Source organism: Bos indicus x Bos taurus, chromosome 10 (assembly GCF_003369695.1).
Source record: "Bos indicus x Bos taurus breed Angus x Brahman F1 hybrid chromosome 10, Bos_hybrid_MaternalHap_v2.0, whole genome shotgun sequence".
NCBI classification, from domain to species: domain Eukaryota; kingdom Metazoa; phylum Chordata; class Mammalia; order Artiodactyla; family Bovidae; genus Bos; species Bos indicus x Bos taurus.
The window spans coordinates 93,425,634-93,452,724 of NC_040085.1; the positions used below are offsets into that span (position 1 = coordinate 93,425,634).

At 42.1% G+C, this 27,091-nt stretch overlaps 1 protein-coding gene and 1 long non-coding RNA gene across 3 annotated transcripts in view; one reads left to right on the forward strand and one right to left on the reverse strand.

The window, feature by feature from the left end:
- The window catches only part of LOC113899200, a 56,428-nt gene extending 34,343 nt beyond the window's left edge, over window positions 1-22,085 (reverse strand). For both annotated transcript variants that reach the window (XR_003512864.1, XR_003512863.1), the window contains exons 1-2: window positions 21,995-22,085; window positions 21,731-21,821 (exon numbers count right to left, since the gene is read on the reverse strand). This is a non-coding gene — a long non-coding RNA (uncharacterized LOC113899200). The remainder of the gene's footprint in view (window positions 1-21,730; window positions 21,822-21,994) is intronic.
- The window catches only part of MCC (MCC, WNT signaling pathway regulator), a 532,038-nt gene continuing 526,960 nt past the window's right edge, over window positions 22,014-27,091 (forward strand). The window contains exon 1 of the mRNA XM_027552590.1: window positions 22,014-22,334. Within this exon, the coding sequence (XP_027408391.1) occupies window positions 22,090-22,334 (245 nt within the window). The 5' untranslated portion in view covers window positions 22,014-22,089. The remainder of the gene's footprint in view (window positions 22,335-27,091) is intronic.

Here is a 27,091-nt window from a genome sequence, read left to right on the forward strand (position 1 = left end):
AATCCACGCACCTATGGACACCTTATCTTCAACAAAGGAAGCAAGAATATACAATGGAGAAAAGATAATCTCTTTAACAAGTGGTGCTGGGAAAACTGGTCAACCACTTGTAAAAGAATGAAACTAGAACACTTTCTAACACCATACACAAAAATAAACTCAAAATGGATTAAAGATCTCAATGTAAGACCAGAAACTATAAAACTCCTAGAGGAGAACATAGGCAAAACACTCTCAGACATAAATCACAGCAGGATCCTCTATGACCCATCTCCCAGAATATTGGAAATAAAAGCAAAAATAAGCAAATGGGACCTAATAAACTTAAAAGCTTTTGCACAACAAAGGAAACTATTAGCAAGGTGAAAAGACAGCCTTCAGAATGGGAGAAAATAATAGCAAATGAAGCAACTGACAAAGAATTAATCTCAAAAACATACAAGCAACTCCTGCAGCTCAATTCCAGAAAAAGAAATGACCCAATTAAAAAATGGGCCAAAGAACTAAATAGACATTTCTCCAAAGAAGACATACAGATGGCTAACAAACACATGAAAAGATGCTCAACATCACTCATTATTAGAGAAATGCAAATCAAATCCACAATGAGGTACCATTTCATGCCAGTCAGAATGGCTGCTATCCAAAAGTCTAGAAGCAATAAATTCTGGAGAGTGTGTGGAGAAAAGGGAATCCTCTTACCCTGTTGGTGGGAATGCAAACTAGTACAGCTACTATGGAGAACAGTGTGGAGATTCCTTAAAAAACTGGAAATAGAACTGTCATACGACCCAGCAATCCCACTGCTGGGCATACACACTGAGGAAACCAGAATTGAAAGAGACACATGTCCCCCAATGTTCATCGCAGCACTATTTATAATAGCCAGGACATGGAAACAACCTAGATGTCCATCGGTAGATGAATGGATAAGAAAGCAGTGGTACATATACGCAATGGAATATTACTCAGCCATTAAAAAGAATACATTTGAATCAGTTCTAATGAGGTGGATGAAACTGGAGCCTATTATACAGAGTGAAGTAAGCCAGAAAGAAAAACACCAATACAGTATACTAATGCATATATATGGAATTTAGAAAGATGGTAACAATAACCCTGTATGCAAGACAGCAAAAGAGACATGGGGAGGGAGGTGGGAGGGAGGTTCAGGATGGGGAACACGTGTACACCCGTGGCAGATTCATGTCGATGTATGGCAAATCCAATACAATATTGTAAATTAATTGGCCTCCAATTAAAATAAATAAATTTATATTTTTAAAAAGAGCTTTCTTCTTTTTAATGTGTGTTTTTTAATATACTAATAAACAGGAAAATATAAAAATTTAAAAATTCTTACGTGAAATGAACTTGGAATCTTTGCACTCATTCTTCAGTATTTTCTTAGATGAATTCCAAGAAGCAAAAATTCTGAGTCAATGGATATTTACTTCTTTTTATAGAATTTGTACTTACTGCCAGGTGGCTTGTTTCATGCTTTTCTTTATATTTAATAATGTTCAAATATTTTCTTCAGATCAATTTTCTCTATACTATGTTCTTTATGACTGAATAATTATTGATACATCAAATTGCACTTAATACTTCTCTATTGTTGGACATCTTGGCTCTTTCTGATTTGAGACAAATTTCCATAATGCTTTAATAAACCACATTGTGGATCATTAGTTTGTGGAAAAATATTGACCTCATAAAAGCAGTGATTTAGGAAAATTAGTCAGGAACTAGATATCTATTGAAAGCATTGAATCAAATCTAACACCATACTAAAAGGATAATACATCATGACCAAGAAGAGTTTGTCTAAGGGGTGCAAAGTTAGTTTAGCATTTGAAAAACCAATCAATGAAAATTACCCTATTAAAAAACTAAAAAAGGAAAACAATACCATCATCTCAATAGATGAAGAAAAGGAGCTTGAAAAATACCCAGCATTGATCCTGATAAAAAAACACTCCTTCAAAAACTAGGGATAGAAGAAATAGCCTCAACTTGTTAAAAGGTTTCTATGAAAACTGTACTGCTAACACCATCCTGTTCAAAGATGAAATTCTTCCTACCAAGATGAGGAAACAGGCAAAGATGTCTACTCTCATCACTTCCATTTAACATTGTACTGAAGGTTTTCACCAGCCCACCAGGCAAGAAATAGAAATAAAGAATATCCTGATTGGAGATGTAGAAGTAAAATTGTCTTTAATCACAGATAACGTGATCATCTATAGAAAATCATATGAAATCTATATATCTATGTATTTACTAGAGCTAATAAGTAGTTTAGCAAGGTTGGAAAATATAAAATCAATATACAAGCAACAAACAACTGGAAGTTTAAAATAACAATACCATTTATGATCACATAAAACATGAATTACTTAAGAGATAAATATAAGGAAAAAATGTGAAAGACCTGTGTTCTACTAACTACAAAATATAATGAGAGAAATTATTCTTAAATGGAGATAGATGGCATGTTTACAGATAAACATGGATAAAATATCAATTCTCGCCAATTTCTATATAGATTTAATGCAATCCCAATTAAAATCTCAGCAGACTCCTTGGTAGATGTTGACAGCTAATTCTAAAATTCATGTTGAAATGCACAGGACATAGAACACTCAATACAACTTTGAAAAAAAACAAAGTGGGCTAACTTACACCATCTGACTTCAGGTTTTAGTATAAAGCTACACTGATCAATTTGCGACATTAGAATCAAGAAAGACAAATAGATCAGTAGTAGAACAGAAGAGAGAATCTAGCAGTAGACCCACACACATATGCCTAATTGATTTCAACAAAGATGCAAAGGTAATTTGAAAGTATGAGGTTAGAGTAAATTATTTTGTATAAGATGCAGCCTTTAAATTTTGCTATAAAAATACATATGTCAGCATAGTAGGATATCCATAATGTATTGAGAAAAAACTGCAAGGTCTAAAACAGTTTGGCAAACTATTATTCTATTTTTGAATAGGATCTGTATTTTTTCAAAAGGATACACACAGATAAATACATGAATTCACACACAATAAAAGTGATTGTTAATAGTAGGAGCTTGAAATTGCTTATAATTTTAGTTTAGCTTTCAATGTTTATGCTTCTATTTTATTTACTTATAATAGATATACACTGTAATAAAAAACAGAACTAACTCTTCTTTGCAGCATGTGGGATCTATTTCCCATCTATGGATCAAACCTGGTCTCTCTGCATTAGGATCGCAAAGTCTTAGCCACTGAACTACCAGGAAAGTCCCTTGTGCAAATTATTAACTTCATTTTATCTCAGTTTTCTCTTTTAAAAATTGTAGATAAGAGAACTTGGGCTTCCCTGGTGGTTCAGACAGTAAAGAATCTACCTGCAATGCAGGAGACCAGGTTTGATCGCTGGGTTGGGAAGATGCCCTGGAGAAGGAAATGGCTACCCACTCCAGCATTCTTGCCTGCAGAATTTCATGGACTGAGGAGCCTGGTGGGCTATGGGGTCACAAAGAGTCGGACACGACAGAGTGACTAACACACAGACAAGAGAACTTACCTCAGAGAGTTGTTGTTGGTAAATGAGTACTACTGAAAAATATTAGAATATTTTTGGAACATAGTAAGCACTCAATGGATGTTAGCTATATAATTACAATGATTGTTTTTATCACCATCACAACCTCAAAACCAAGTCTCAGTTATATGTATCCTTTGGGTAAACCTGGAAATTTAAGGGCTTAGAAAGCATTCTGAAATAACCCCTAAATTTGAATTTCTATTATTTAGTCTCCTTAAATTATCTAAGATTTCTCATATGCTATCTGTCTCTAAGCAGTACTTCGGCAGCAAATAAAGTTAGAATTTAGAGCTGATTGAAAATTAAATGTCCATTGCAAAGCCCAGTTTTTGACACAACGTGACAATAAAACGCTAGCTATTATTTTTAAAATGGAATTCTCCAGGCAAGAATACTGGAGTGGGTAGCTATTTCCTTCCTCAGGATATCTTCCCAACCCAGGTCTCCTGCTTTGCAGGCCCATACTTCACCATCTGAGCCACCAGGGAAGCTCTGAAAATTAAATGTTCATTGCAAAGCCCAACTTTTGCCATAAGGTGGCAATAAAACACTAGTTATGAGTTTTAAAATCAACAGCAGAAGAGACTTTGGAGAACCTTCATCATCTATTTAGCTAAACATCATTAAGGACTCTGGGCTTCCTCAGTGGCTCAGTGGTAAAGAATCCACCTGCAATGTAGTATCTGCAGGAGACCCAGGTTCCACCCGTGGGTCAGGAAGATCCCCTGGAGGAGGGCATAGCAACCCACTCCAGTATTCTTGCCTGGAGAATCCCATAGACAGAGGAGCCTGGAAGGCTGCAGTCCATGGGGTCACTGAGGGTCAGACACGGATTTTCCAGGCAAGAGTACTGGAGTGGGGTGCCATTGCCTTCTCCGATAATTTAAAGAAATGATCCCTAATCCACATTTACTTGCATAATTTCTAATTTCTCTCTCCTCAAATAGGGAAGATGGACAGAAAGGGAACCAGGAGTCAAATTCCTCCTCTTTGAGACCAGTGGGCTTGGTCAGAGGAGCTAGAATTTTGGGGACCTCCCCAGCTCAGCTGCACACTCTAACAAGAAGCCTGGCAAAGGTCAGGTTCTATCTGAAGCAGTGCTTGCCTGTGCTTAGCTGTGCACTCTAGACATGAGGAATCTTTATTTTTCCATAGATTGCTGCCTAAAAATAGGAGAGGATTCTTTACCTGCAAGCTCCCTCTGGCTAACTACTCCATGGGTAAGAATACTGCCAAAGAATGTTCAAACTACTGCACAGCTGCACTCATTTCATATGCTAGCAAGGTAACACTCAAAATCCTTCAAACTAGGATTCAACAGTATGTGAATTGAGAACTTCCAGATTTACAAGCTGGATTTAGAAAAGGCATAGGAACCAGAGATCAAATCTCCAACATCCACTGGATTGTAGAAAAAGCAAGAGAATTCCAGAAAAACATCTACCTCTCCTTTATTGACTATGCTAAAGCCTTTGATTGTGTGGATCACAACAAACTATAGAAAATTCTTAAAGAGATGGGAACACCAGACCACTTTACCAGCCTCCTGCTAAAACTGTATGCAGGTCAAGAAGCAATAGTTACAACCAGACATGGAGCAATGGACTGCTTCAAAATTGGGAAAGGAGTATGCCAAAGCTGTATATTGTCACCCTGCTTATTTAACTTACATGCAGAGTACATCATGTGAAATGCCAGACTGGATGAAGCACAAGGTGGAATCAAGATTGCAGGGAGAAATATCAATAGCCTCAGATACACAGATGGCACCACCCTTATGGCTTCTAGCGAAGAAGAACTAAAGAGCCTCTTGATGAAAGTGAAAGAGGAGAGTGAAAAAAAGCTGGCTTAAAACTCAACATCCAAAAAACGAAGATCACGGCATGTGGTCCCATCACTTCATGGCAAATAGATGGAACAACAGTGGAAACAGTGACAGACTTTATTTTCCTGAGCTCCAAAATCACTGCAGACACTGGCTGCAGGCATGAAATTAAAAGCTGCTTACTCTGTGGAAGGAAAGCTATGACAAACCTAGACAGCATATTAGAAAGCAGAGACATTACTTTGCCGGAAAAGGTCTATATAGTCACAGCTATGCTTTTTCCAGGAGTCATGTACTGATGTGAGAGTTGGACCATATGGAAGGTTAAGCGCCAAAGAATTGATGCTTTTGAACTGTGATGTTGGAGAAGACTTTTGAGAATCTCTTGGACTGTAATGAGATCAAATCAGTCAATCCTAAAGTAAATCAACACTAAATATTCATTCAAAGGACTGATGCTGAAGCTGAAGCTCCAATATTGGGCCACCTGATGGGAAGAGCTGACTCATTGGAAAAGAGGAGACAACAGAGGATGAGATGATTGGATGGCATCACTGACTCGATGGACATGAGTTTGTGATGAACAGGGAAGCCTGGTGTGCTGTAGTCCAGGGGTCACAAAGAGTTGGACATGACTGAGCCACTGAACAACAACAGAAAATGCTGTAGTCTGACATGCTAGGCCACAGGCCTCCAGCAGGAAGGAGACAGAAATGAGGTTTGATGCTGGGGAGGTTATCAGTGACTCCTGAGCAGACTGTCCAAGTTCAAGGGAAGGCCTAAGTACCAGGGGTCAGTGCTCTAATAATATTATAAATACAAAATTCTCTTAGTCTCTGTATCTGCGAGTCCTCAGCATTCAGGTTTAAATTATGGGGCTATCCAGTGTATTTAAAGTTCTTGAATATATTCTTCCCAACATTGCTGCCACCAGTCACCAGTCTTTTTCAGTTTTGTTTTTTGGTCTCAGTAGGCATCATGTAGGATCTTAATTCCCCAACCAGGCATCGAAACTGTGCCCCCTGCATTGGAAGCCAGGGAAGTTACAACAAGTCTTTTCTTTGCCATGCTGTTCAGCTTGCAGGATCTTTGTTCCCCAACCAGGGATCGAATCCAGGCCCACAGCAGCGAAAGCACCAAGTCCTAACCATTGGACCACCAGGGAATTCCCCACCAGTCATTTCTCACCAAGCTATAGCTCCTGTCCGCACTAACGGAAAGAGTGTCTGAGTGACTCTCACTATTGCCCCTGCCTGCCACACGTGTGGAGCTCAGAGAGTCACATTCCATCTTCCTTTTGTTGGGGAGTAACTTTCAGATCCAAGTCAAGTCTCCAATTGGTCTAAATATGGACTCCATTCTCCTCAGATCAGATCAGATCAGTCGCTCAGTCGTGTCCAACTCTTTGTGACCCCATGAATCACAGCATGCCAGGCCTCTCTGTCCATCACCAACTTCCGGAGTTGACTGAGACTCACGTCCATCGAGTCAGTGATGCCATCCAGCCATCTCAGCCTCTGTCATCCCCTTCTCCTCCTGCCCCCAATCCCTCCCAGCATCAGAGTCTTTTCCAATGAGTCAACCCTTCGCATGAGGTGGCCAAAGTACTGGAGTTTCAGCTTTAGCATCATTCCTTCCAAAGAAATCCCAGGGCTGATCTCCTTCAGAATGGACTGGTTGGATCTCCTTGCAGTCCAAGGGACTCTCAAGAGTCTTCTCCAACACCACAGTTCAAAAGCATCAATTCTTCGGTGCTCAGCCTTCTTCACAGTCCAACTCTCACATCCATACATGACCACAGGAAAAACCATAGCCTTGACTAGATGAACCTTTGTTGGCAAAGTAATGTCTCTGCTTTTGAATATGCTATCTAGGTTGGTCATAACTTTCCTTCCAAGGAGTAAGTGTCTTTTAATTTCATAGCTGCAGTCACCATCTGCAGTGATTTTGGAGTCCAGAAAAATAAAGTCTGTCACTGTTTCCACTGTTTCTCCATCTATTTCCCATGAAGTGATGGGACCAGATGCCATGATCTTCGTTTTCTGAATGTTGAGCTTTAAGCCAACTTTTTCACTCTCCACTTTCAATTTCATCAAGAGGCTTTTTAGTTCCTCTTCACTTTCTGCCATAAGGGTGGTGTCATCTGCATATCTGAGGTTACTGATATTTCTCCCGGCAATCTTGATTCCAGCTTGTGCTTTCCCCAGCCCAGCGTTTCTCATGATGTACTCTGCATAGAAGTTAAATAAACAGGGTGACAATATACAGCCTTGACGAACTTCTTTTCCTATTTGGAACCAGTCTATTGTTCCATGTCCAGTTCTAACTGTTGCTTCCTGACCTGCACACAAATTTCTCAAGAGGCAGATCAGGTGGTCTGGTATTCCCATCTCTTTCAGAATTTTCCACAGTTGATTGTGATCCACACAGTCAAAGGCTTTGGCATAGTCAATAAAGCAGAAATAGATGTTTTTCTGGAACTCTCTTGCTTTTTCCATGATCCAGTGGATGTTGGCAATTTGATCTCTGGTTCCTCTGCCTTTTCTAAAACCAGCTTGAACATCAGAAAGTTCACGGTTCATGTATTGCTGAAGCCTGGCTTGGAGAATTTTGAGCATTACTTTACTAGCACGTGAGATGAGTGCAATTGTGCGGTAGTTTGAGCATTCTTTGGCATTGCCTTTATTTGGGATTGGAATGAAAACTGATCTTTTCCAGTCCTGTGGCCACTGCTGAGTTTTCCAAATTTGCTGGCATATTGAGTGCAGCACTTTCACGGCATCATCTTTCAGGATTTGGAATAGCTCCACTGGAATTCCATCACCTCCACCAGCTTTGTTTGTAGTGATGCTTTCTAAGGCCCACTTGACGTCACATTCCAGGATGTCTGGCTCTAGGTCAGTGATCACACCATCGTGATTATCTGGGTCGTGAAGATCTTTTCTGTACAGTTCTTCTGTGTATTCTTGCCACCTCTTCTTAATATCTTCTGCTTCTGTTAGGTCCATACCATTTCTGTCCTTTTTCGAGCCCATCTTTGCACAAAATGTTTCCTTGGTATCTCTAATTTTCTTGAAGAGATCTCTAGTCTTTCCCATTCTGTTGTTTTCCTCTATTTCTTTGCACTGATCGCTGAGGAAGGCTTTCTTATCTCTTCTTGCTGTTCTTTGGAACTCTGCATTCAGATGCTTATATCTTTCCTTTGCTCCTTTGCTTTTCACTTATCTTCTTTTCACAGCTATTTGTAAGACCTCCCCAGACAGCCATTTTGCTGTTTTGCATTTCTTTTCCATGGGGATGGTCTTGATCCCTGTGTTCTGTATAATGTCACGAACTTCATTCCATAGTTCATCAGGCACTCTATCTATCAGTCTAGGCCCTTAAATCTATTTGTCACTTCCACTGTATAATCATAAGGGATTTGATTTAGGTCATACCTGAATGGTCTAGTGGTTTTCCCTGCTTTCTTCAATTTAAGTCTGAATTTGGCAATAAGGAGTTCATGATGTGAGCCACAGTCAGCTCCTGGTCTTGTTTTTGCTGACTCTATAGAGCTTCTCCATCTTTGGCTGCAAAGAACATAATCAATCTGATTTCGGTGTTGACCATCTGGTGATGTCCATGTATAGAGGCTTCTCTTGTGTTGTTGGAAGAGGGTGTTTGTTATAACCAGTGCATTTTCTTGGCAAAACTCTATTAGTCTTTGCCCTGCTTCATTCCGTATTCCAAGGCCAAATTTGCCTGTTACTCCAGGTGTTTCTTGACTTCCTACTTTTGCATTCCAGTCCCCTATAATGAAAAGGACATCTTTTTTGGGTGTTAGTTCTAAAAGGTCTTGTAGGTCTTCATAGAACCGTTCAACTTCAGCTTCTTCAGCATTACTGGTTGGGGCATAGACTTGGATTACTGTGATATTGAATGGTTTGCCTTTGAAACGAATAGAGATCATTCTGTCATTTTTGAGATTGCATCCAAGTACTGCATTTCGGACTCTTTTGTTGACCACGATGGCCACTCCAATTCTTCTGAGGGATTCCTGCCCGCAGTAGTAGATATAATGGTCATCTGAGTTAAATTCACCCATTCCAGTCCATTTCAGTTTGCTGATTCCTAGAATGTCGACATTCACTCTTGCCATCTCTTGTTTGACCACTTCCTATTTGCCTTGATTCATGGACCTGACATTCTAGGTTCCTATGCAATATTGCTCTTTACAGCATCGGGCCTTGCTTCTATCACCAATCACATCCACAGCTGGGTATTCTTTTTGCTTTGGCTCTATCCCTTCATTCTTTCTGGAGTTAATTCTCCACTGATCTCCAGTAGCATATTGGGCACCTACTGACCTGGGGAGTTCCTGTTTCAGTATCCTATCATTTTGCCTTTTCATACTGTTCATGGGGTTCTCAAGGCAAGAATACTGAAGTGGTTTGCCATTCTCTTCTCCAGTGGACCACATTCTGTCAGATCTCTCCACTATGACCCGCCCATCTTGGGTTGCCCCACGGGCATGGCTTAGTTTCATTGAGTTAGACAAGGCTGTGGTCCTAGTGTGATTAGATTGACTAGTTTTCTGTGAGTATGTTTTCAGTGTGTTTGCCCTCTGATGCCCTCTTGCAACACCTACCGTCTTACTTGGGTTTCTCTTACCTTGGGCGTGGGGGATCTCTTCACGGCTGCACCAGCAAAGCGCAGCCATTGCTCCTTACCTTGGATGAGGGGTATCTCCTCACCACTGCCCTTCCTGACCTTCAACGTGGGATAGCTCCTCTAGGCCCTCCTGCACCCGCGCAGCATGGATGAATTAATTACTATTACTGTGGTTGCACTAGTGGTAAAGAACCGACCTGCCAACTCAGGAGATGGGGGTTTGATCCCTAGGAAGATCCCCTGGGGGCGGACATGGAAACCCACTCCAGTATTCTTGCCTAAAGAATCCATGAATAGAGGGGCCTGGCTGGCTACAGTCCATAGGGTCACAAAGAGCTGGACAGGACTGAAGTGATTCCACTTGCATGCACTAGATATAAACATATAAAGGGCTTTCCTGATGGCTCAGCGATAAAGAAGCCATCTGCAATGCAGGAAATGCACATTTGATCCCTGGGTTAAGGAGATGAAAGAAATGGAGAAAGAAATGGCAACGCACTCCAGTATTCTTGCCTGGGAAATTCCTTGTACAGAGGAACCTGGCGGGCTACAGTCCAAAAGGGTCACAAAGAGTTGGACACAACTTAGCCACTAAACAACAACAAGGATTTCTATCAAGGGAGAGACTTGAAACTATTGGTGGAAACAAAAACGTATAAAACATAAAATTCACCATTTTTAGTACAGTTGTGTGGCATTAAGCATATTCACAAATTGTGCAGCTATCACTGCTGCCCATTTCCAGAAGTTTTTCATTTTCCCAAATGGAAATATGTGCACATTGAACAAAAACTTCCTGTTACCTCCTCCCTCAGGGGGTTACCTTAAACAGATTTGATTCCCACAAAACCTGTAGTTGTTTTTACACCTTGTTTAAAAGACTTTGTTATTTCATTTATTTAACAAACATTTATTGGGCAACCATGCTGGGTGAAATCAAATAAATACCTGAAGGAACTTGCAGCAAAGGAGCTTGCAATGAACTGAGGTAGATAAATGATATCAGTGCAGTGTGATAAATGCCAAATAGAGAAAGAAGAAAAGAGAACTGGCTAGAGACCTAGTGTTTATAGAACACAAACTGTCAGACTGCACCAGAGTGCTTATGCATTTCAGTTCTCTTCATAATAGCCCTGTAAAGTAGTTGCCTCAGTGGTGAAGAATCTGCCTGCCAATGCAGAAGACCCAGGTTCGATCCCTGGGTCGGGAATGTCCCCTGGAGAAGGGAATGGCAACCCACTCCAGTATTCTTGCCTGGTAAACCCCAGGGACAGAAGAGCCTGGTGGGTTACAGTGGATGGGATTGCAAAAGAGTCGGACGCAACTTATGGACTAAACAACAACAACAACAAAGTAGTTACTCAGCTAAATTTTACCCTATTTTTCACATAAGGAATCTGAAACCTAGAATGATCTAGCAAGTTGTCCACAGGAGTTCAGCAGCTCAGGGTGCAGTAGAAGAGGCAAGCTCTAAACAGACAGTTAGGAGTTCTGGGCACCAATTCAACTCAGACAGTTAGACAGACTTTCTTGCCCCAGGATAGGAAGAAGGCAGAGTGGTTTGTATTCAAAACTACTAACCTAGGAGTGTATGTGGAGGAAGGGAGCAGAGGGAAATAGTACTAAGAGAGGACTGAAGATGTAAGTCTTGGATAAGATTCCTCCAGACTGGGAGGGAGAGAGTCGAAGATAATGGGTGGGATTCTCACAAGTGCACCTGTGTCCTAGCCCTATTGATGGTGTGTGTGTGTTAGTCTTTCAGTTGTATCCAACTTTTTGCAACCCTATGGACTGTAGCCCATTTGGGTCGTTTGTCCATGGAATTCTCCAGGCAAAAATACTGGAGCGGGCAGCCATTCCCTTCTCCAAGGGATCTTCTGGACCCAGGGATCAAACCCAGTTCTCCCACATTGCAGGCAGATTCTTTACCATTTGAGCCACCAGGGTGAAGGTGGAAAATTCTCATATATAAGTGCACAAAAGGCAGAGTGTGGGCAGAGAGGACTGTAGCATCATATATATAGCAAATATGGGTAGATCTCCCCCAATACATAGTAGAATATGATGCTTCCATGCCTTGATCAATGCTTGGCTCTGTGCTTGGAGAGATCCTCCTTTCTTGTCTCCTTGCTGATCTTCTATTGTCAGAGCAAAATTGCACCAAAGTTAAACAGGTAAAGAAGATCTAATTCAAAGCAACTGCCATAGAGGAGAGGATCCAGAACCAAGTCTGAACTCAACTTAACAAAGGGCAGAAGTGTTTTTAAGAGCAAGATGAACAAGTGGAAGAGTGCTGGGGGACTTTAGAAGGAGGTTGATCAATGGGATATGTCCAGCGCATTGAGCTATTCCTGAGTTTGTCAAGTTTTCTCTATGATTAGGCCATGTATTTGTCAATTGGTGCCATAGAACTTAGGTTCCTCCCTCCCACAGAGATTGGGCATGGGGGTACCATATTCCTTGATGATTATAACTCAAAGGAATAGTTCCAGAGTCCTTGAGAAACAGAGTCTTGGGATGTAAAACTGGCAAGGGGCTTTTATGAAGGTTTATATTTCAAGAGGAAGAAAAAATGGACAACTACAAGTGTTCTAAAGTAACTTCTCTAAGAAAAGGGAGATCAGTGCCTAGAGTCAGAAGCAAGTCTTTGTGAAGTTCAGTCAAACTCAGGGGAACCTTAAGGCCATCTTGGTTACTTTTTTTTTTTAATTTTTAATTTTTGTCCACACCACATGGCTTGTAGGATTAGTTCCTTGACCAGGAATTGAACATGGGCCCTCGGTAGTAAAAGTACAGAATTCTAACCACTGAACCACCAGGGAATTTCTGGTGATTTATTTTTAAGTTCCACTTTATTAATCACTGAAAATATGACACATCTCCTGATTTTCTTTCTTCTCCCATCCCTAATTTTTTACTTCAAAGTCTATGGAAATCCTGATTCTTGTCCATGCACCCATCACCAGAATACTGAACTACAAGTACTGATTTATCTATTTGATATATTTGAAGCAGGGACAATATCTTATTCCATCAATTAGTACAATAATGATCACATGGTTGGAAATAAATATTTGCTAAACTAAACTCTTACCAAAACTCATGCAGGCTATTTCAACTTTTTTCACTGATTGACCTTTCCATCAAAGTGGCTAATTGCATCAATAAATGCATTTACTTTTCCCTCAGCTACTCACCACATATGACTTGTTTTTTTGTTTTGTTTGTTTGTTTTATTAATCTGAATAGTTTCCTTGTGTCCTTAGATTGAGTGACCAGAATTCTAATAATACACTCTACCACTCAATTTGAGCCCAGTTCAAAGACTGGATGATTTTTTGCCAAATTTGCAGGTTTGGCAGTAAATTCTCCACTTTGTCTGTTAGTGATGCTCATGAATGGTAACACCATAAAGAACCTTCATGGGTGCTGTGATGGTTACTTTTAGAAAAGGATTTAAGTATCCAAATGGTTCCCAGTTGCCCTTTAAAACACTGGCCCTCACATGGTCCCATGAGTGACCCTATGTAGGGCAAGACTTTGCCTTCACCCAGTAAAGGGAGGCACTGAAGACACAGTCCACATTGATCTTAAATTCCCTCTTCAAGATTCTCCAGTAAGAAGAAACATCATTTCTTTGGTCTGAATTACCCAGAACTAGGGTCTATTTTGATGAAATCCACCATACAGTTTTCATCAGCTCTGAGCAGTAACCCCATTGAGTCACCCAGATGCCTCAAGATGCCATGCCAACATGCTTTTTCTTACTGTGTTGTCCGCCAGACACAGCCTATAACCTTGGATTTCAATAGGCTCACACACAAAAAATATAAAGTATTATATGGTTGCTGTTTTTACATAAGGCAAGGACATTTTATACCCCTGACACTTAATTTAAGTAATTGTTGACCAGCAGTTCCTGTTGGACACAAGAAAAGTATTTTGTACACAACACCAGCAGACTAATATATAGTTCCTATTCACATGAAAGAATTAACATGTTTCTAAATATTATCAGTTGTCAAGTCTCAGAAAGTCAATGTCCAGACCACCAGATGACAAGGAAATAACACCACATACAAGTTTGATAATAAAGTACATCCAAATTAATTTTGCTCTGGCTAGAATATAAGGATTTTTTCCAAGTACAGACAGAATGAGATCTTTCAAAATAAACCATATTTCTTAAAATATGGGCCACTGTTTTCAAATATCTCTTCCTTACATCTTTCCACTCTCCCACTGCCTCATTTCTCTCAATTTGAGTGCATTTTTTAATACAATTATCTGATTTGTTCACGTGGAGATTGATGCAAGATATACGCTAGATTGAAAAACAGTAGTATGAGAAATACACATTCCCAGATGGACTCTCCAGGGAAGAATATGTACCATGTTTTATCAGCACTTTTAATTCTGAGACTCTGATTGGTGTCGTGTTTGTTAGAGGCTGTCATTTATATTTGTTTTTAAAATATATCCTCCTAAATAGCTTTAGTATTAGGGAAGAAAGAAGGAGACACATTTAGATGCTAAAAACCTCCTCTGTTCTTTTAGGCAGCTAGAATCTTATTTGATGTGACATTGGGCTCTGATGCCAATAAAGCATTAGCACTAACACATTCTACTAAGTCTGGTTCATGGTTTCTCATAGCTTTGAGAATTCTTAATGTTTAAAATTTTTGTTTATACACCTAGAGATTTGGAATGATGTCATTAATAAATTGTATCTCTAGTTCTGTAATGAAAAAGGTCATGCCTCTACAAGGCCAGTGAATTAAATGACTGAATTAACCTTGCATTAAATTCAGCTCAGTTAAGAAACCTCAAACTACCATTATTAACCATTTCTGATTCCATGTTTCTATTGTAAAGGAGAAAAGAATAATCTAACAAAGATAATCATCAAACTCCAGTTTTTCTCAAGGAGGAGGTTCATTGCATGCACATGGCAATCATTAAATAAAGGATATAAAATTTTATACATTTAGTATCAATCATAAAATAATTTGTCTTCAATAAAAAAAATCTACCCTGTAAACAAAGTACTTCAGCCAGTTAGTTCAGTTGCTCAGTCATGGCTGACTCTTTGCGACCCCATGAATTGCAGCACGCCAGGCCTCCCTGTCCATCAGCAATTCCCAGAGTTCACTCAGACTCACGTCCATCGAGTCGGTGATGCCATCCAGCCATCTCATCCTCTGTCATTCCCTTCTCCTCCTTCCACCAATCCCTCCCAGCATCAGAGTCTTTTCCAATGAGTCAACTCTTCTCATGAGGTGTCCAAAGCATTGAAGTTTCAGCTTTAGCATGTCCTTCCAAAGAATACCCAGGACCGATCTCCTTTAGAATGGACTGGTTGGATCGCAGTCCAAGGGACTCTCAAGAGTCTTCTCCAACACCACAGTTTAAAAACATCAATTCTTCAGCACTCAGCTTCCTTCACAGTCCAATTCTCACATCCATACATGACCACTGGAAAAACCATAGCCTTGACTAGATGGACTTTTGTTGGCAAAGTAATGTCTCTGCTTTTGAATATGCTACCTAGGTTGGTCATAACTTTCCTTCCAAGGAATAAACGTCTTTTAGTCCTTCAGTTCAGTTCAGTCACTCAGTCGTGTCCGACTCTTTGCAACCCCATCAATTGCAGCTCACCAGGCCTCCCTATCCATCACCAACTCCTAGAGTTCACTCAAACTCATGTCCGTCATGACATCCAGCCATCTCGTCCTCTGTTGTCCCCTTTTCCTCCTGCCCCCAATCCCTCCCAGCATCAGAGTCTTTTCCAGTGAGTCAACTTTTTGCATGAGGTGGCCAAAGTACTGGAGTTTCAGCTTTAGCATCATTCCTTCCAAAGAACACCCAGGACTGATCTCCTTTAGAATGGACTGGTTGGATCTCCTTGCAGTCCAAGGGACTCTCAAGAGTCTTCTCCAACACCACAGTTCAAAAAGATCAATTCTTCAGCCCTCAGCTTTCTTCACAGTCTAACTCTCACATCCATACATGACTACTGGAAAAACCATAGCCTTGATTAGATGGACCTTTGCTGGCAAAGTAATGTCTCTGCTTTTGAATATGCTATCTAGGTTGGTCATAACTTTCCTTCCAAGGAGTAAGCATCTTTTAATTTCATGGCTGCAATCACCATCTGCAGTGATTTCAGAGCCCCAAAAAATAAAGTCTGACACTGTTTCCACTGTTTCTCCCTCTATTTCCCATGAAGTGATGGGACCAGATGCCATGATCTTCGTTTTCTGAATGCTGAGCTTTAAGCCAACTTTTTCACTCTCCTCTTTCACTTTCATCAAGAGGCTTTTTAGTTCCTCTTCACCTTCTGGCATAATGGTGGTGTCATCTGCATATCTGAGGTTATTGATATTTCTGCCTTCAATCTTGATTCCAGCTTGTGCTTCTTCGAGTCCAGCGTTTCTCATGATGTACTCTGCATATAAGTTAAATAAACAGGGTGACAATATACAGCCTTGACATACTCTTTTTCCTATTTGGAACCAGTCTGTTTTTCCATGTCCAGTTCTAACTGTTGCTTCCTGACCTGCATACAGGTTTCTCAAGAGGCAGGTAAGGTGGTCTGGTATTCCCATCTCTTTCAGAATTTTCCACCGTTTATTGTGATCCACATAGTCAAAGGTTTTGGCATAGCCAATAAAGCAGAAATAGATGTTTTTCTGGAACTCTCTTGCTTTTTCTATGATCCAGTGGATGTTGGCAATTTGATCTCTGGTTCCTCTGCCTTTTCTAAAACCAGCTTGAACATCTGGAAGTTCACGGTTAATGTATTGCTGAAGCCTGGCTTGGAGAATTTTGAGCATTACTTTACTAGCGTGTGTGATGAGTGCAACTGTTTGGTAGTTTGAGCATTTTTTGGCATTGCCTTTCTTTGAGATTGGAATGAAAACTGACCTTTTCCAGTCCTGTGGCCACTGCTGAGTTTTCCAAATTTTCTGGCATATTGAGTGCAGCACTTTCATGGCATCATCTTTCAGGATTTGAAATAGCTCCACTGGAATTCCATCACCTCCACTAGCTTTGTTTTAGTCTTTACCCACAGATAAAAGAGACAGCCATGTTAAGATATGGCAGTTTTCTGTAAACATGATTCTAGGCATACATATGAGTAAATCATTCCTTTTCCTAGCTGTGCAACTATGCCATTTGACATATGTACATCAGTGCCATCATCTGTAAAATGGGAATAAAACAACATGCTTCTTAACATTGATGTGAGAATTAAATATTATTTAAAGCACTTAAGGAAAATGATGGGTGCATATTAAGTGAAGTCACTCAGTCGTGTCTGACTCTTCACGACCCCAAGGACTGCAGCCTACCAGGCTTCTCAGTCCACGGGATTCTCCAGGCAAGAACACTGGAGTGGTTTGCCATTTCCTTCTCCAATGCATGAAAGTGGAAAGTGAAAGTGAAGTCACTCAGTCGTGTCTGACTCTTAGCGACCCCATAGACTGCAGCCTACCAGGCTCCTCTGCCCATGGGATTTTCTAGGCAAGAGTACTGGAGTGGGGTGCCATTGCAGTACATACTAGCCATTATTAATTCCATTACTAACTAGAGAGGAAAGGGCCTGATAAGATAGAAAAAAAAATGGCATTGCCCAATGCCTACTGGAGGGCTGTGGGTCAAGGGGGTTCATGGTTTCCTTAGTTCTGTCAATTGTGACATTTCCTCTTTCTCCTCCAAACATTTCCCTTGCTTTTCCTCTTCTTTGAGTGGTGGTGGTGGTTTAGTCCCTTAGTCATGTCCAACTCTTGCGACCCCAAGGAGTATAACCCACCAGGCTCCTCAGTCTGTGGGATTCTCCAGGCAAGGATACTGGAGTGGATTGCCATTTCCCTCTCCAGGGGATCTTCCAGACCCAGGAATCGAACCCAGTCTCCTGCATTGCAGGAGGATTTTTTACCAACTGAGCTAAGAGAGAAGTGCTCCCACTTATAAACCCCACTCTTATTTCTTATTAATCAAGGATCTCTAGGCCTTAGCCTCCTTTCTTCTCCTCTTAGTAACTGCCACTACCCATGTTGTCCCTAGCTATCTTGTTCTTTCCAATTTGCTAGAGTCTGGGTATGAGCTCCCCACCTCCTTCATTCATTTCTAGTCTGAAAGTATGAGACTCTTGCAATTGTATATAAACACAAGTGAGGATAGCTTATGTAGGGAAAAGAAAAGTTAATATGACTTTCACTAGAGCACAGGGGCAAGGGAAGAAGCAAGAGGAGAGAAAGGGGGTCAGATCATGGACGGCCTAGAAAGTTCTGCTGGGAGGGTGGATTTTATCCTAAGGGCAAGAATGATCCAATGAGATAGAATTTAAGCCAGGAGGGACCTGATCATATTTTCATTTTATAATGAGGGCTTGGAAGGTTAGGTTGGAAGGAGAGATCATTTAAAAGACATAAATGAGTCTCTATAAAAGCTGTGGTAATGGGGATGGAGGAAAAAGTTTAATTCGAGGAGGCATTAAGGAGGCAGATTCAGCAGGATGTGGTGGGAAGTGAGGGGCAGAGGGAGGTAAGGACTTGGGATTTCTGGCTTGGAAGACAGAATGAATGATGAACATAATAAAAGGAGCTCTTGGCTATGGAGAAAGAGAATAAGCTAGAAAAGGTAAGCAAATGGACTCTTTGCTAGAGCCTGCATAAGGCATGTGGCCCTGCTGATGCTTTTGTTTTAGCTCAGTGAGACTTATTTCAAATTTCTGACCCTCAGAACTGTAAGATAGTAAATTAGTGCTGCTTAAGAAATAAGTTTATGATAATTTGTTACAACAGTTAATAGGGAAGTAGGGTTTCCTTGGTAGCTCAGCTGGTAAAGAATCCACCTGCAATGTAGGAGACCCCTGTTCAATGTCTGGGTTAGGAAGATACCCTGGAGAAGGGATAGGCTACACATTCCAGTAATCTTGAGCTTCCCTAGTGGCTCAGATGGTAAAGAATCCAGCTGCAATGTGGGAGACCTGAGTTTGATCCCTGGGTTGGGAAGACCCCCTGGAGGAGGGCATGGCAACCCACTCCAGTATTCTTGCCTGGAGAATCCCATGGACAAAGTAGCCTGGCAGGCTACAGTCCATGGGTCACAAAGAGTCGGACACAACTGAGAGACTAAGACAAGTACAGTATGGAAGCAACACAGGCTGTCTTAGCACCAGAGCTTTCTGTGAGGTCAGACAGGCTGCTCTGGGGCTGCAGCATAGTAGGACTTCTCCCTCTTTCTACACTGCTCCCTTCATCTCCTTTCCACACATGTTGGGGCACCAAGGGCTTTTCCAAGTAAGCATTCTTCATGTGGAACTCTGTCTTGGAGTCTGCTCCCCAGAAAACCAACCTGGGACAGATGGCAACAGCTCATATTAACATCCCATATGATTGTAAATATATGAACAACAAATATATAAAGGTAAATTTTATCACTTTCAGTGTCACTCAAAAAGTATAATGCCTAACACGAATTGCCCTGGCCCTGATAGTAACACAATGTGAAGTAAATATGAAGAACATGAGCTTGACAGGAAGATATGAGTTCAATTCCAGCACCTTTACTTGGTCACATTACTTAAACTTTTTGGCTTTAACTCCCCCTCACTTACCATTCCCTTCCCCCTAAGTAGGAATGAAAAATACTTTCCCCTACCAGGTAGCATTAAAGTATTTAAATATGATTACTGATCTGTAATAAGGGCTCGATGAAAGAGAATCAAACTTCCTCAACTCTACTCCACTGTTCTAGCTGATACTCTGGGTGGGAAGGCGAGTCACCATTAAGCTACATGAGTCTGCTGTCAAAATGTGTGCTTCACCCTAGGAGAGCTCTGAGAGATCAGTGTGACCTGAGAGGCGATGGAAGGCTTCTTGAGGGACAGGGAACTTAGCTGGGCTCAAAAAAACATGTGAAAGAAAGGTCGGGAGAGGTTGCCATAGGGGTCCTCAATCCACCTCTAGTGTGTAGTTCAAGTAAACAGAATTTGGAAGAGCAAGTACCCAATAATCAAGTTTGCACAGTGCCGCACTTTTAGTCATTTTAACTGGCAACATTAGACATGGAAGACAGTATATCTTGTAATACAAACAGTGTCTTTTGATATATTCTACATAAATATGAAATATTATTATAACCAAGAGGAAACTGAGAAGGGAAAAAACTGGATAAGAACAGCAATGTTGAGCTATGCACTCATCGCAGATAAATACATAAAACCTTTGAAATTATGACATAACCAGTACTGTTAGATTTATGGTTATGGGTATCACTCTCATTCCAAGCTCCTACTTTACATTTATCATCTTTATGTTCATACTGCATCTCCATTTTCAATGTCTTACAAGTTTCTCCCTCTCCTAGTAACCTTTTCAGCTGAAATTTCATATGCTTCATATTAGCTCAGAAGCAAATTCTTTTCTGGAAAGTTGAACCTATCTGTTCAGCCATTTCTGAGTTACTCAAGCATGAAGGAAGGTTGTTTAGGAAATGTGTCAAGATCCACTTTTTAAGTGTTCAGATTTAATTCAAGATGATTTAAATTTAAACCTCCCAGAGCTGTCATGCATGTGTTCTCTCAGGAGAAAAACATTCTTTGCTTTGAGATATAACCAGTTGAGGTTTACACTCCACTTTCTGTATCAATGGGGTGTGGTTAGGAAGAGATCTGCTCAGATCCTGGAAACCTGTTTGGGTTTCCAGAACCTTTATGCATATTTATAAGAGTGCATTATCCTCCCCACCCCACCCCCCCACCCATTATCAACTCTCTAGGAGAATTTGAAGGTAACAACTGGTGTCTGACTGTTCCTTGTCAGGCAATAATAAAAGTTTTATTCTATGAAAAATTGGAAAAATAAGGATTTAAAATATTTATTTATTGAAAATTGGGCATTAGAGACAAGTAGACAGGAATATCTGTATCGCCAACACCATCTTTTAAGAAAACATTATTGGATATATTAACAAGACTTTTCTCAGATGAGAAAAGACTTCATCATAAGATTATAAGTGCTCTGAAATACTGGGAATGTACAAAATTAAAAAGAACTAAAGTAGGAATAGGTGGTGAATGGCGTAGAGGCAGGAGAGAAGAGGATAGACATCTTCCTTCTGACCTGGCAGACAGACTCAAGGCCAATGGATGTGTTTCATTATCTGTTGTGGCATGGCTTCCCTGATAGCTCAGTTGGTAAAGAATCCACCTGCAATGTAGGAGACGCGGCTTCGATTCCTGGGTCAGGAAGACCCTCCCCCTGGAGAAGGGATAGGCTACCCACTCCAGTATTCTTGGGCTTCCCTTGTGACTCAGCTGGTAAAGAATCTGCCCGCAATGCGGGAGACCTGGGTTGGACCCCTGGGTTGGGAAGATACCCTCGAGAAGGGAAAGGCTACCCACTCCTGTATTCTGGTCTGGAGAATTCCATGGACTGTATAGTTCATGGGGTGGCAAAGAGTTGGATACGAATGAGCGATTCTCACTTTCACTATTGTGGCATGACAAACCACCTCAAAACTTATGCCCTAAAACAACAACCCTTTTAGTATCTCTGGGGGTTGCCTAGGTTCAGTTAGACAGTTATTGCTCAGGGTCTCCCATGTAGTTGCAGCGACCAGGGCTGGCTAGCACACTCTGAGGGTTCACTCACTCACCTAGGTGTAGCACCTGGGCTGGGAATGAAGGAGTCTTCGGGCCTGGAAAAAGAAGATAACGACCTCAAAGGCCCAGGCTGGACCACCTGACCTGGGGAAAACAAAACTGAACTTAAAGTCCCACCACCATACTCTGGGCAGATTGCATCAAACCAAGACTTTCATCCCCCTGCCCAGGACCCCGCCCCCGCCCCCCGCCCGTCACCATCCCCAGCTCCCTACCTCCACGAGCCATCTCCCCCTCCTCCCTCTCCCCTGAGGTACCTGCTCCAGCGATTGCAGAGCGCCCATTTTCCCAGCCCGAACAAAACCCGGAGCGGTGGAATCCCTCGCCCGGAGCGCTCCGGCGGCCACTGGGCATGCTCCGTCGTCAGTCAGGCTGGGGCCTGCAGCGGCCAGCGCCGTGCGCGCCGGCGGGTTCCTCCCGCTGCCGCACGTCCTCCGCCTCCCGAGCCGGAGGCGGGCGCGTGATGGCGGCGGCGGCGGCGCCGGGGAGCGCCAGCGGCGGGAGCAGCAGCAGTGACACGTCGAGCACCGGCGAGGAGGAGAGGATGCGGCGCCTCTTCCAGACCTGCGACGGCGACGGCGACGGCTACATCAGCAGGTACTCGGGGAGGTCCGCGGGACGGGCCGGGGCGCGACCCGCCTCTCCGCGCTGCTCGAGATCCCTCCTCTGCCCCCTCGCCCCCAACTTCCCCCAAGTTGCTCCGAAGCTCACGGGAAAAGTTGCCCGCGACTCTGAGAGCGCGTCGCCGGCTCGGCCACGGAGGCCGAGGAGCTAGCTGCTCAACTCGTCTTCTGGAGGTGCCGGTTGGTGCAACTTTCCCCAGCGCTGCCTTTGTCTGGGCACAGGGAGACCTCTCTTTCGGATGCGGATCCTCCCCCGGGACTGGGAGCGCTCCTGCCTCTGGGGAGACGAGTGCTGGCTGCTTGCCCAGGTAGAAGAGGCTGCCCTGCAGCCTTAGGGTGTCAAGACGCTGTGGCCACCGGGCAGCGGTCTTCTCCGGTTGCTCGGCGGACAGACCCGGGACCGCACCGGGAGAGGGATGCACGCTCAGCGACAGAGCTGAGCAGAAAAACAAGCTGTGAAAAACTTTCGTGTGCCACAGAGACCCTGAGTTCCAAACTTCGGAGCCCCCAAAGTGAGCCTATTAATAGTTTGCCGCTCAGTACTGATCTAAACCTCCTAGCCTGAGGGGAGCGAAGCGTTCAGGCGCAAAGTGGGGGCTGAGAGGTGAGGCTGGAATATAGACCCTACTCCCTATCCCTGCTCAGGGCTCTAACCAGGTGAGCCTCTCGAGGGGCCTCGGGGCGCCTCTGCGTGATCACTTCAAATCCTCGCTGTGCTGGCTTCCAGCTCCCCTGCAGGGGCGGTATTGCAACATCAAGCGGCGAGGCTTGGCAAAATAATTACTCTGCCACACTGATGGTGAGGAAGGCAATCTTAACGTCTTCCAGAATGCTTATATGTAAGGTCGACACTGGGCGCTGAAGCCTGTACGCGCCGAAATTTGAATTGCCTTCAAAGGGGTAGGCAGCCTAAATTGTGTGCTACTTTTTTTTTTTTTTTTTTAAGCCTTTGTCTTGGTGATGGTGAAGATACTCTGAAAATCCCAGGGTGCCTCCTACTGATTGTACTTGCTTACACAGAGAAAGAGAGTAGGAGATCCCTCCCCACCCCCAAATTAAAAAAGAAAAAATCTCTGAAACAGGTGATTAGACGTATGGGGAAAAAAAGACAAAATTCTTTCGGACTTGACTCAATTATGACAATTCCTAGCTGAATTTTATTACTTTTTTGAAGTTTCATTGGAAAACATTAGAAAGATATCAGAACACTTTATGGAGTAATTATGTCCTGAAATGAAAGAAATATGTAACTCCAGGTGACCTTGTATATATTTTCATCTGGAAGTCTTTCCCTTTTTGGGTTCCAGAATAAAAAAATTTCATCATATAGTTTAGTTTTTTTGTTGTTGTTATTTCCTTACCTGAAAGGGCATTATCTCATTTGCAATAATATAAGCTATCTGCATTCTTCATGTTAGAATGCAAAAAAATATTAATTTCATATGGGCAAGAGTGCATATAGAAAACGATCGAAATTCTCTCCTTCCTTTCCTTTAATACTATTAATATTGTTACTTTATCTTAAATACACTTTCTATATAAATGTTCATATTATTTTGAATGGGGTCTGTGTGGACCCTGAAGGATAACGAATTTTGCTTGAGAACTTTGTTTTGGAAGGTGAAGCATTATAAGGGCATGATGTTAAAGAAGGAATTTTAGAGGGAGGTAGAAATTCACTGGAGTAAAAGTTGGAAAAAACTTTATCCTTTGAGCTACATCACTTTAATATATCTGCTTGAAAGTTGGAAGGTATGTTCAGTAGTGGTTCAGTTCAGTTCAGTTGCTCAGTAGTGTCCGAATCTTTGCGACCCCATGAACTGCAGCTCGCCAGGCCTCCCTGTCCATCACCAACTCCCGGAGTTTACCCAAACTCATGTCCATTGAGTCGTGATGATATCCAACTGTCTCATCCTCTGTCATCCCCTTCTCCTCCTGCCCTCAATCTTTCCCAGCATCGGGGTCTTTTCAAATGAGTCAGCTCTTTGCATCAGGTAGCCAAAGTATTGGAGTTTCAGCTTCAACATCAGTCCTTCCAATGAACACCCAGAACTGGGCTCCTTTAGGATGGACTGGTTGGATCCCCTTGCAGTCCAGGGACTCTCAAGAGTCTTCTCCAACACCACAGATCAAAAGCATCAATTCTTTGGCACTCAGCTTTATTTATAGTCCAACTCTCACATCCATACATGACTACTGGAAAAATCGTAGCCTTGACTAGATGGACCTTTGTTGACAAAGTATTATCTCTCTGCTTTTTAATATACTGTCTAGGTTGGTCATGATTTTCCTTTCAAGGAGTAAGCGTCTTTTAATTTCATGGTTGCAATCACCATCTGCAATGATTTTGGAGCCCCCAAAACTAAAGTCTGACACTGTTTCCACTGTTTCCCCATCTATTTCCCATGAACTGATGGGACCAGATGCCATGATCTTCGTTTTCTGAATGGTGAGCTTTAAGCCAACTTTTTCACTCTCCTCTTTCACTTTCATCAAGAGGCTTTTTAGTTCCCCTTCACTTTCTGCCATAAGGGTGGTATCATCTGCATATCTGAGGTTATTGATATTTCTCCCAGCAATCTTGATTCCAGCTTGTGCTTCTTCCAGTCCAGCATTTCTCATGATGTACCTACATAGAAGTTAAATAAGCAGGGTGACAATATACAGCCTTGACGTACTCCTTTTCCTATTTGGAACCAGTCTGCTGTTCCATGTCCAGTTCTAACTGTTGCTTCCTGACCTGCATATAGGTTTCTCAAGAGGCAGGTCAGGTGGTCTGGTATTCCCATCTCTTTCAGAATTTTCCACAGTTTATTGTGATCCACACAGTCAAAGGCTTTGGCATAGTCAATAAAGCAGAAATAGATGTTTTTCTGGAACTCTTTTGCTTTTTTGATGATCCAGCGGATGCTGGCAATTTGATCTCTGGTTCCTCTGCCTTTTCTAAAACCAGCTGGAACACCTGGAAGTTCACGGTTCACGATTCACGTATTGCAGAGCCAAAACTTTAGCTGTGGGCAGTTATTTTTAGGCTGTCACAGAATTTCCATATAGGAGGAGTTCAGGGTGGCAATTTCATTGAGAGGAGGAAGCAAAGACATTGTCCAGAAGTGTCTTTACACAGCAAGCACAGTTTTCCTGGAGCACATGTTTATTTGGTATGCTGGAGGAATGAGGTTAATGAAAATGACTCCATTTCCAGTGTGACTTCTTCGTGCTGCCACTGTTTAATGACTTTACTGACCTCTCTATAGTGTGTGGTAAGGTGTGGAATGCTGTGAATTTTCTCTTATATTAAATTTGAGAGTTAGGCTTTCTAAATTAAAACCTTGAATTCTTTAAAAGATATGAAGTTTGTGCTAACATCAATAGCTGTATCTGTTAGGATTTCATTTGGGCTGTACGTAATAGAATATATAAATCAAATAAGGGTTGACTGTAATACCTAGAAGTCTGGAGGTGGGCTGGCCAGGCTTAGGCAGCAGCTCCATAATGGGATCAATGCGTAGCTTCTTTCTGTCTTCTGTATCACCATTCTTCACATGGAGCATTCATCTTCATGGTTATCTCACAGTCCTAAAATGATTGCTGTGTCTCCAGCTTCATCTCCAAGTTCTGGGGAGAAAAGTGTAAGAGGAAGCTGAAGTGGATGATGCCTGTACAACTTTCCCAGATCCCTTAATTGACGTAATGTTGGTCAAACTTTACATGCAGTAGAGTTTAAGGAAGCATGTTATCCATTTGGTTATTAAGAGTGAGAAATGGATATTGGGTAGGCAAGTGGCAACCAATACGTGTAATAAAACTCCCCATATTAACCCAAATTCAACTGTATTGGCTCCAGTCCTTTACCCTAGCCCTCATCTTCAAAGAGGAGTGAACTGGAGGTATTGGGTTCAGAGAAGGGATAAGGAGAAGAGAGCCTGAGGCCCTGGGGACATGTCAAGGCATACCATTTTCAGGAAGAAGGGAGATAAAAAGTTAGGGCTTTGTGTCTTAAATATCCTCTAGGCCCAGCCTTCCCCATCAAACTGACAAAAAAAGATATTATCTAACTGGAGATTCCTGGAATTGTTGTTGCTGCCCAGGAACTCCGAGGCTTCCAGGGGAATCCAGAATCATTCCCATAGATACTTAAACTGCCATGAGGTAGAGCCAAGCCACAGCTTGAAGATGGAGGGGTTTGGGCTGCACGGTGACCGCTGCAGGCTCTGCTGGCGCCTTCAGTAACCTCACGATGACTTCACGCCACACTTTCTGGTATTGAGTTTTGCAGTCCCTAGATATCCTGTGATTGGAGATGGTGGTTTTACTCTACTGGCTGACATTAATTTCCCTTTGGAATTCTAAGGTTTTTGTCTTTATCCTTCAGCTTAAGAAACTGTTTATGTTGCACATTTTGACAAATATCATAAACCGTCGGTTTCATTTAGGCTTAGTCTTCAAACCTCAGCTCAGACTTTATTGCCTTTGAGAGAGCTTCCATGACCACTGTATCAAAGTGAGTTAGGGACTTCTCTGGGGGTCCAGTGGCTAGGACTCTGCTTTCACTGCCGAGGGCTTGGGTTCAATGCCTGGTTAGGGAACTAAGATCCTACCAGTTGAGTGGTGTCACCAAAATAAGAAAATAATAAATGAAGTGAGTCATCTCTACCCCAGCATTATTCTCCATCATAATACCAATGGCTTTCTTCCAAAGAACCCTTTTCAGCTTGTAATTGCATTTGTTTA